This window comes from Schistocerca gregaria, chromosome 4 (assembly GCF_023897955.1).
Source record: "Schistocerca gregaria isolate iqSchGreg1 chromosome 4, iqSchGreg1.2, whole genome shotgun sequence".
Taxonomy (NCBI): Eukaryota; Metazoa; Arthropoda; class Insecta; order Orthoptera; family Acrididae; genus Schistocerca; species Schistocerca gregaria.
In genome coordinates, this window is record NC_064923.1 from 522,192,031 (window position 1) to 522,204,144 (window position 12,114).

At 37.4% G+C, this 12,114-nt stretch overlaps 1 protein-coding gene across 1 annotated transcript in view; it reads left to right on the forward strand.

The window, feature by feature from the left end:
• The window catches only part of LOC126268030 (integrin alpha-4-like), a 568,589-nt gene that overhangs the window by 397,263 nt on the left and 159,212 nt on the right, over positions 1-12,114 (forward strand). Inside the window, exon 16 of the mRNA XM_049973452.1 lies at positions 4,996-5,212. Within this exon, the coding sequence (XP_049829409.1) occupies positions 4,996-5,212 (217 nt within the window). The remainder of the gene's footprint in view (positions 1-4,995; positions 5,213-12,114) is intronic.

Below are 12,114 nucleotides of genomic sequence, written 5' to 3' on the forward strand. Positions count from 1 at the left end.
CTAGCAGTAACAGCAGAGTTAATATGTATTGTAGAGTGTAGGTTTTTGCTGTGACAATAATGTCAGTTGTCAGCTGTCAATTTAGGGCTGCCAACAGCAAATTGGTAATATCTTTAGGCATTTGTAACTCTCGTACAGAAAGGGACCACTTCTCTAGTTTGGCAGACATGTATTCACAAGACTTTCTGTTTTATACAAAGCTGCTCTGAGCTCCCTAAAATGCCTATAAAATTAAGGAGATACAGTTTTGTGAAGCATTACATACGCGGCTGTGAGATTTAAGAAAGGGCCTCTTGTCATGCCACTGCCACTACCACTGCTATGCCATAATGACAAGTGATAATTTTTCAGCAGACTGACATCAATAGCTTTCAAAGATGTTAATGACCCCTGTTGGATTCAAACAACTTTCAGATCAACATGGGCATGTCCAGAATGAAATAAGTTCCTACAATACACAAAAAATGAACGTTTTTGCTTGTATTGAAAATTTACCTCCCCACCAAAAGGTCCTTTTTTGCTTTCCATTTCACATTTACACAAACAGAAACAAGTTTTTGAAAATCAAATTAGTATATGGTATTTGATTTAGGTTCAAAGATTTAAAAAATCCAGTGGAGCTTTTGCCACTTTGGTATTCTCAGGTATTTCTGTCACAGCAGTTACATGCTGATATTTATCTACATTAAGTGCATATAACATTTATTATCTTGTCTTAATAACTTAAATAGGTAGTAACTTGTCACATCAGAATTATGAGGTCTGATGTGAAGCTCAACAACCAATGAGTAGCCCAGTGCCAGCAACACTCTTTCTCACTCCCACAGAGACTAACATTTTTTATACAACTTGCATTATTTGCTTACTGACTAAATAATAACTGTTGTATGATGTCTAATAACAAATTTCATAACAGATAATACCTAAAATACTTTTTTCTATTTTCTCTTATGTCACTTACACAGAAATATTCAAACTTGGAAGAAATTATTAATGTGTTGGACAACATTATAAAAGTTGAATTACTTGCAAACATTTTCAGGTATTGCTTCAGTGGAAGCAAATCAAATATGGGAGTAACTCTTGATGAAATTGCTGAAATACTTAAACCAACCTGTGTATGTATGGATTTGGAATAATTATTCTTCACTAATTGTTCACTGTTGGTACTCCACAGGCAGTGGATGTAGATGCATTATGAACCCAGTGATTCGGAAACAAATTCTCAACAGGAATTTACACATTTTTCCTAGATTTTTCTCCAGAGAAAGTGTGAGAACCTTTGTATTTGTAATGCTGTTGGCTCTTGTATAGTTTCATTACACTGTCTTTCTTTGCCTTTAAGGCTGTTTGCAAAGCATGATTTCACTTGTAACTCTTATACATGGTAACAAGGAGCTTGGTGCAAAATTCTGAAAGACAGGATATTAATGTGTCTCACAGTGCACCACATCTACACTTATTATCAAAAGTACAAGCATATGGGTTATCAGATGAAATATGTGACTGGACTGTGGATTTCTTGATAGGAGGATGCAGCATGTCATGTTTGATGGAGATTCATTGATAGACGTAAAATTACTTTATGTGTACCCAAGTGAAGTATGTTAGGTCCTTTGCTGTTCACATTCTATATCAATAATCTTACAGTCAGTATTAATGAAGTGGTCAAAATAAACACTGAATATTGTTCTATTGGCGATACTGGACATAATAGGAATCAAAACTGATTTTGTTCTGTCAGTGACAGTAATAAGAAAACAAAAATAAAGAAGATGAACAAATTTTCTCATGATAAATACAAAAAAGAACAAAAACAGAGCTTTATAAAAGATTCCACTGCAAACACTACTGACTGCCCCTTCTCATAAATGAAGACACTGGTTAGACTGGCTAACTCCTTACTAAATTAACCAGCAAAGCCTATGGGATATTGTCCATTCCCCAATAGTGGCCTCTATGATGTGCTGTAAGGTCACTAGTAGGGTAGGACAATTGCAAACTACTCATTTTAGCTTGTTTGATGCATTCTCAATGCAACTGAGGGTGTTCACAAGATTGTGATTATGAGAAGAAGCATTGCCCTCCATCAGCATGAATCCTGCTTCAATATGTTCACCAAATGGGACCACATTGCATGCAGTGATATTGTTCCTATACTAAAGGCCAGTAAATTTCCCATGTAGTGGCACATGGAGATTCTTTCGGCCACATGATTCCTCCCTAAAATATGGCTGAACTACGTTGATAAGAGTGGTGGTCTATAATACATTTCAGGTGTACACCTTGTCATTGATTCCTCCAAATGTGAATATCGGTATTTTCTGGGTGGAGACTGATATGAATCTCATCAAATGTGAACACCGTGTCCCAGTGTGCTTAGTCCACAAAGAGTGATTTGGTGCCTATGTGACACGAGCCCTGCTCTAAATCCAATTTAGAGGAGCTGCCATGAGAAGTTTTTTTTACACATAATACCTGCTGGTGGAGCATGTTTCATATTGTTTGTGTTGCCACCTGCACACCTGCAGCTGTTTGAAGCTGCCACCATAGACATATAGCAATGTATTGGCAGTTTCTATTTGCTGTTGTATGCAGATATTGGTCCTGCACAGCTGTTGATTTCTTCTTTGGCTACTTCTACAATGATCCCCAGCTGATCCTTTTGCTAGAAACTTGTTCCAGACTGCAGAGACATCACTTTTGACTCACAATGATATTCCCTTCTGCATCTGCTGGTCTCATTCCCTGCAGCATTAGTGTGACTATATGGAGCCTCACAACTCTCACAATGACACTCAGCTCAAGTACTGTATTGTTTACAGGTGACACGATTGCCGTAGACTGTGCCTATTGCACCCTCACGGTAGAAAAATGGATTGTTCTCACCAGAATTACATTAAAAACAAACCAGTTAGTTGATATGATAATGCATTTTGCATTACAACCTTCAGTATTAAAGTTTTGGCAAAATGGAAGATTTATTTTGGCCACTTTAGTAGTGTCAGACTTTTTGCAGCTGATGCAGTTATGTACCGCCCAAGTGCATGGGACCTCTACCAAATAGGACTAGCAGGAATACTGTACATGTACAGAGAAGCACAGCATGAATGAAGCACAGCATGAACCCATAGGAGGGTGGCTCAGAGATGCTGAGAGAACTGAACTGGCAGACTCTTGATGACAGATGGAGCTTATCCTGAGAAATTCTACTGACAACGCTTCAAGAACCAGCTATAAATCATGACTCTTGAAATAAACTACAAACTTCTATATGTCATTCCCACAGGGATCATGAGGATAAGACTAAATTAATTACAGCACACACACAGGCATTTCCATAATCATTTTCTTCCCATTGCTCCATATGTGAATGGAATGGGAAAAAACGCTAATAACTGGGACAATGGGACATACCCACTGCCATGTACTTCACAGTGGTTCACAGAGTATTCATGTAGATGTAGATATAATACTGCATACATTGTTAGATCCTTACTGTGAATTTATTTTTGGAATAATGTATCAGACTTGTTCCCAAAATGCCTATCCTGTAACATTTTGAGATGATATTATGCAGAGTTACAGACACACTCACAAGATTAACTAATCTCAGCTGAGATTTTCAGATGAGATATGTCATCTTGATATTGCCATCAGGGATGGCATTTTATGTGCTACAGTGCTGTAGGCTGTAAAATAATTGAAATTCCTGGATGGGCAAGTTTGCAGAATAAGGGAAAGGCAACTCCTTTCCTACAGAGGATCAGTGTGTGACACATACAAATGCATGATAAAAAACACTTAACACTAGCTTTCAAACTCTTGCTGTTTTTCTTGTAAGAGTTCACACATTTACACACACAACCACACAGACATGCAAACATACATGCTCAGAGTAATAATTTTACTTCTATGCTTTTTCTAACTTCATGAAGTCACTGCACACAAATACACCCAGTCCAGTGGCAGCAATAGCACTGACTATGTATAGACAAGGACTATGTATAGAATGTTGAAGATTAGGTGGGTAGATCACATAACTAATGAGGAGGTATTGAATAGGATTGGGGAGAAGAGAAGTTTGTGACGCAACTTGACTAGAAGAAGGGATCGGCTGGTAGGACATGTCCTGAGGCATCAAGGGATCACAAATTTAGCATTGGAGGGAAGCGTGAAGGGTAAAAATAGTTGAGGGAGACCAAGAGATGAATACACTAAGCAGATTCAGAAGGATGTAGGTTGCAATAGGCACTGGGAGATGAAGGAGCTTGCACAGGATAGATTAGCATGGAGAGCTGCATCAAACCAGTCTCAGGACTGAAGACCACAACAACAACAACATGTATTAGCAGTTCAAGCAGATGATTTGGGAAAAATTAGAAGTTCAGGTAGAGAGAGGATGGGAAGGGAAACTGATAAACCTCAGTAAAATGAGGATTAATGATAGAAAAAATCACATAACTTAATGAAGCAGGCCCAAGAAATGTGACTGAGGGGGAGTGAAGAAAAATGTGGAAAGAGAAGGGGGGGTTGGGGGCAATGTAATGTCATGAAACAGTTACGAAGGAAAATAATAGAGAGAAAATGATGAGGGGGAGGAATTGGTGAGAGGAAAAGAATGGAAAGGATTTTGTTAAAAATGAGGACTAGTGGATATTTTAACGTGGGTATTTTGGGGGAGGGACAGATTCCAAATAAGTACTTCAGAGGAGTGTTGCTGGGAGGAGAGCCCAAATGATACGGTTACTGAAGCACTTTTAGAAGTTAATGTTGTGATGGTGTCCCATTACCTAACCAGGCAACTGAGTTTGCTGTTAGACAAAGTTTACAGTGCCTATCTGCAAGCACAGACAACTTGTTAATGTGAGATAATTTAGATAAAATTTATTAATGCAATATAACAGCATAATTTAAATTAATGTTGAAGCACAATCTGTTTTTCTTTTTAAAAACACCTTTAATTATTTTTAGTAATCTGAGTTTTCTTTTTAGTGTAAATGGAACTTTCGTGATTGGTTCAAGCAGTGAACTGAAACTACTGTTTGGTTTTACTAATAAAAAGGAACCAGCTTACCAGACCATTCTGCATGTGCAAATTCCAGAACCTGTAAAACGTCTTAGGCTCCACAAAGATTGTTATGAGACTATAAGTTTGATGGAGACAGTTCTACATTGTAACCTAAAGTCTCCACTGGATTATAATGATGAGGTAAGGTGCATATTACTGTTTCATTATCAGTATCAATAGATTAGCATATAACATATCCAAAGTAGAACTCACTAAGAAGAGAAGATACACTGAGATGACAAAAGTCATGGGATACTTCCTAATATGATGTTGGACCTCTTTTTGTCTGGTGTAGTCAGCAACTCAATGAGGCATGGACTCAACTAGTCATTGGACGTCCCCTACAAAAATACTGAGTCATTCTGCCACTGTAGCACTCCAAAACTGCAGAAGTGTTGACAGTGCAGGATTTTGTGCATGAACTGATTTGTCAATTACGTCCTGTAAGTGTTCAATGGAATTCATGTCCTGCAGTCTGGGTGGCAGGATTATTCACTTGACTTGCCCAGAATGTTCTTCAAACCAATCATGAAGAACTGTGTTTTGGTGACATGCCACATACTCATTGATAAACATCTCATTATTTTTTGGGAACATTAAGTACACGTATAGTTGCAAATGGTCCCCAAGTAGCAAAACATAGTGACTTCCAGGCAATTGTTTGTTCAGTTGGTCCAGGGTATGGAGTCCATTTCATGTAAACACAGCTCACTGTTTTCACCTACTGAATGTCTTTATTCTTTTACAAAATATAATGACATGTGAAGAACACAAAATGCCACTATAGGATTTTAACTTCTGCCTCTTTACTTGTAGACAGCCCACTTGCTTCACTATGGCAGGGTAGTTCCAACCCCCAGCCAATCACAGTCCATCCTCTGGGCTAACATATGGCACATGTTCTCAAGAATGTGTATATGTCAACAATTTGGTTGCTGTCTGGTGTGCATCTCTCATAAATAAGCAAGCTATCATGCAGTCATGGTTATTGAAATATCACCTGATGAAGATTTCATCTCATTACCTTCAATGTTGAGAACAGTTAAACTTGTTATTCAGTTGGACACCCAATGAATTTTATGCAGAAAGTTTCGCCAGATTGTTTCAGCTCTTATAGCAATTGATGATGATAGCAAGTCATTTTTGCTTCTTTACAAACTTTATAGTACCTCAGTCATCCTTTAAACTAACTGGAAGATCATTTGTATAGGTTTAGTACAAGAGTGGGATTAATATTGATTACCACATGTTACATTACCCCATTTTGAGATCAGTTTCATTCTTCTGATAAAACTCTGTCAATATGACTCCCTACTTTCTACTTTGAAGAGAAGACTCCATCCATGCGAGAGGGATTGCATTAATGAGATAAAATTCTTGTTCAGTAGGTGGAAGTTTATAGTCCTCAACATCAGTGTCTATAACAGTATCACAGAACACACCAACAGGATAACTTTGGTGTTTCTGCTACCTTGAAGTATTCTTTTACCTTATACCAGAGAGAATCTCATTTCTTCCAGTTGTTCTTCCCATAATGCTACTTTTAATATGAAGAATAACAGGCTATGTACTGGCCACAACCTGGTTTATTGGTCAGACTACAACTCAAGCTCAATTTTCAACTCATATTACGAATTAGTCATTTCACAAGAACATCTTGTCTGACAGATTTCTGTCACCAGATTCTTCACTTTTCTTTATTCTATGTCCATGTTTTTTGCAAACACCAATCTAACAATGTGTTGTTGTTGTTGTCTTCAGTCCTGAGACTGGTTTGATGCAGCTCTCCATGCTACTCTATCTTATGCAAGCTTTTTCATCTCCCAGTACCTACTGCAACCCACATCCTTCTGAATCTGCTTAGTGTATTCATCTCTTGGTCTCCCTCTACGATTTTTACCCTCCACGCTGCCCTCCAATACTAAACTGGTGATCCCTTGATGCCTCAGAACATGTCCTACCAACCCATCCCTTCTTTTGGTCAAGTTATGCCACAAACTTCTCTTCTCCCCAATCCTATTCAATACATCCTCATTAGTTATGTGATCTACCCATCTAATCTTCAGCATTCTTGTGTAGTGCCACATTTCGAAAGCTTCTATTCTCTTCTTGTCCAAACTATTTATTGTCCATGTTTCACTACCATACATGGCTACACTCCATACAAATAATTTCAGAAAAGACTTCCTGACACTTATATCTATACTCAATGTTAACAAATTTGTCTTCTTCAGAAACGCTTTCCTTGCCATTGCCAGTCTACATTTTATATCCTCTCTACTTTGACCATCATCAGTTATTTTGCTCCCCAAATAGCAAAACTCCTTTACTACTTTAAATGTCTCATTTCCTAATCTAATTCCCTCAGCATCACATGACTTAATTCGACTGCATTCCATTATCCTCGTTTTGCTTTTGTTGATGTTCATCTTATATACTCCTCTCAAGACACTGTCCATTCCATTCAACTGCTCTTCCAAGTCCTTTGCTGTCTCTGACAGAATTACAATGACATCGGCGAACCTCAAAGTTTTTATTTCTTCTCCATGGATTTTAATTCCTACTCCGATTTTTGTTTCCTTTACTGCTTGCTCAATATACAGATTGAATAACATCAGGGAGAGGCTACAACCCTGTCTTACTCCCTTCCCAACCACTTCTTCCTTTCATGTCCCTCGACTCTTATGACTGCCATCTGGTTTCTGTACAAATTGTAAATAGCCTTTTGCTCCCTGTATTTTACCCCTGCCACCTTTAGAATTTGAAAGAGAGTATTCCAGTCAACATTGTCAAAAGCTTTCTCTAAGTCTACAAATGCTAGAAACGTAGGTTTGCCTTTCCTTAATCTTTCTTCTAAGATAAGTTGCAAAGTCAGTATTGCCTTAAGTGTTCCAGTATTTCTACGGAATCCAAACTGATTATCCCCGAGGTCGGCTTCTACTAGTTTCTCCATTCATCTGTAAAGAATTCGTGTTATTATTTTGCAGCTATGGCTTATTAAACTGATTGCTCAGTAATTTTCACATCTGTCAACACCTGCTTTCTTTGGGATTGGAATTATTATATTCTTCTTGAAGTCTGAGGGTATTTCGCCTGTTTCATACATCTTGCTCAGGGAGAGCATGGAGAGCTGCATCAAACCAGTCTCAGGTCTGAAGAGAACAACAACAACACATAGTTAGATCGGTGTACCCAAAAAACATGGACCTTTTCCATGGAGGAACTCCATGTACTTCTGACCGTCATTACCCTCGTGTAGCCCTCATGTAGCGAAAAGTCGATTTATGAATTTTGAAGCAAATTAATCATTTGGGTGACTGGTCACTTTTTTACAGCACGTGGCATGGTGAGTTAGTGTGCAGGGAGAAGTAGCAATCATATAATTTGTATAAACAGTTTTCATAATACTCATCTATTATTCTTCTTTGTTTTAAATTGCACACTTACAGTGCATTCTGAAATGCAACTTTTTACAATGATCTAGAGGATGCTCAGCTTCATTTTGTTAAATAGTAAGATCACTGGTGGACTTTCTGTTGTTGAATACATACATTAAGTGTTTATATAAGTTGATATTTACACATTGTAGTACAGCTGTATGGTAGTGGATTTCTGGGTTTTGAGTCTTCAACTTGGGAATCGGTCAGTTCATATGATCCTATATCAGTTACTACCTTTATCTAACCATATCTAGTTTTATTACAATTTCCCTCCAAAAACTTTGAAAGCATAAAATGTGAGAAAAGTTTTGATTCGCAATTAAAAAAACCTTGTTATGCCAAAAAGATTTGCGAGTGTAACAAATCAATATTCCTAAGTTCTTCATTACCTGATATACAGCAGTTTTGACTACCTTAGTATCATTACTTCATTCAAATGAGGGCAAGAGTAAAATTTTGCCTTACATAGTTCTCTTCTCACAAATTTTCAAAACAATTACAAAGTTTAACCTTTTACCTATTCTGTAGCTCTCAAATTGTTGCCAATAACATAAATGAGATAAACAAAAGATGATATACATAACAAAAATACCTACTTATATCTCTGTCCTTTGACTTAAGGCTATGTTCATTGATTGTATCCTAGTGGCAAGATAGTAAAATCTGTATTTCATGAGAACGTCTAAGCATTTTAATATACCTAAAAGTCTTGTGATCAACAAATGTCTATAACTAACAACTACACAAAACATTTCTTTATATGCCTTCATAAAACAACATTTATAAATCTCTCAATTAATGAAATATTATTGACTGAGAGAACACTACAGCCAAAATATTTGAAGTGCTTTAAAAAAAATGCAGCAAAATACACTGAAGTGGCAAAGAAACTGGTATAGGCATTCAAATGTAAAGAGGCAGGATACAGTGCTGTGCCTGGAAATGCCTATGTAAGACAAAAAGTGCCTGGCTCAGTTGTTAGATTGGTTACTGCTGTTACAATATAAGGTTATCAAGATTTAAGTGAGTCTGAATGTGGTGTTGCAGTCAGCACATGATCAATGGGATATAACATCTCTGGGTTAGTGGTAAAGTGGGGACTTTCATTTCATGAGCGTACTGTGATTATCAGGAATCCAGCAAAACATGAAATCTCCAACATCACTGAGGCCACAAAAAGAGCCTGCTAGAACTGGACCAATGACAATTGAAGGGAATCGTTCAACGTGACAGAAGTGCCACCCTTTCACATATTGCTGCAGATTTCAATGCTGGGCCATCAACAAGGGTTAGCCTGCAAACCATACAGCGAAACATCATTGGAGCTGAAGGCCCACTCGTGTACCCATGATGACTGCAGGATACAAAACTTTATGCACTGCCTGGGCTCATCAAGACTGACATTGGACCATTGGTGACTAAAAACATGGGGTCTGTTCAAGCTAGTGGAGGCTACGTAATGGTGTGAGGTGTGTGCTGTTGGAGTTATATGGGACCCCTGACACATGACTCTGACAGGTGACACATACATAAGCACCCTGTCGGACACATCCATTGTGCATTCTGAAGGACTTGGGAATTCCAACACAACAGTGCAACACCCCACAGGTCCAGAATTGCTGCAGAGTAGCTCCAGGAACACTCTTCTGAGTTTACACTGGCCACCAACATGACATGAACATTATTGAGCATATCTAGGATGCTTTGCAACATGCTGTTCAGAAGAGATATCGACCCCCTCGTACTCTTACTAAGTTATGGAGAGCCCTGCAGGATAATAGTGTCAACTCCTTCAGACATTAATCAAATACATGCCACATCATGTTATGGCACTTTTGCATGCTTGCAGAGGCCCTGCACAATGTTAAGCAGGTGTAGCAGTTTCTTTGGCTCTTTGTTGTGCTTTAGATCACAGAACAAAATTAATGTACTTAGTTAGGAGCTTACTCCAATTGCTTAGAACACAAATCAAATGTTTTTCCAACAACATTTTACAGTGTCTCTTACATTCTTCAGTAATACCTTCATCTCCTTCATAATACACTACCATCACACATCACTTTGGAAATTTATATTTGTTTCTTCTCTCTAACTACCAGAATCCAATTCTCTTGCTATCTCACTTTCACATGGTTTAATAAAACAAATGTGCCTCCTCAACACATACATTCATACTACACAAAACAGAACATACATCATTAAACTATATTTCATTGCTTACAGCTTCAGCTGTCATAACAACATCAACACCTTTTTCTCCACTTAAACCTCTCTTATTTCTCGAAAGCAAGCATTATTTTGTGCATTACCATTTTGACCACAACATATGACACAGAAACCACTGCATCTTTATTGTAAATGTTCACATCTGTATTGGAGTAAACACCCCTTATTGGTCATTACTATCTCTATAAATATCAGCTGCAAGCCTTCCTGCGTGTACTCAACAATCACTGACTTTCACTGAAGCAAATTCCACTTTAATTTCTTCAATATTGTTACTGTTGCCCATCATTAACCTTCTATGTCATTCATTTTACCAAACTCCACATTTTACCAAACTCAAATTTTACCAAACTCCACAGTTGACTCTACTTTATCATCCCAAAGGGATACCAGAACCTTCTTACTTCCAAATTTAACTTTCATACAGAACATTGAACCCTCAGAATATAAAAATAAACTACAAAAAAAATTATTTCTTTCCCTACTTTGGTAGAATCTTTTTCTGCACGAAATGGCAGATGCTTTAAGTGTAGAACTGTCCTCTAATCCACACGAGTTGTGGCAGCATCAACTAGGATAGACCCTGAATAGAAAAGAGTAAAACAAAAACTGAAGAACACAGTGGGAGTGGAACCCAGATTGGAAAGACTTGGAATAGAGTGTACCAGAAAATAAGGATGGATACACCCAGCTAGGGTTGGTGAGTACCAAGCAGTGGTGGAAATCACAAGACCCTCTATGTTAATTTGATGTGGAAGATCATTAATTTTATCACTCATTTTGTCCTTTAGTCTGTGATTACTACAAACATTTTGCATTCATTAGTTTTCATATCACGTAATGGATTATGCACTAACATATGAAAAACTAGTTTTCAGGTCTTTAAAATTATATTGCAGGATGAAATAGCTAGCTCATTCTTACATGTTTTTCTGAAAACTGAGCTATTTAGCTACTTATGTTGGAAAATATGACCATAAGTTGTGCCAAATATGTCGACAACACTGAAATTTTCTTTAAAATGCTCTCCATTTATTATTTGTCACTGTCATATTTAATTTCTTCTTTCACATCTACATAAAGTACATTAATTCAGTGGGACAACATAAAAAATCTCTGTCATAGTAAACACAAGTAAATTATATGCAGCACAAGAAATTGCAGTTATTATATGAGAAATGTTGTGGTGATTTCCACATACATTCCCAAAACTAGAACACAAGAAATAGCAAAGTTTCATTTGATGATAAATAATTCTAGACAGTAATGCTATAACAGTTATTTTCAGATTCCAGAGTCCTTTTACACAAATATCATGACTAAAAACAACATGGAAATGACACAAGGACTAATTTATTATATACGAAGGTGTTAAAA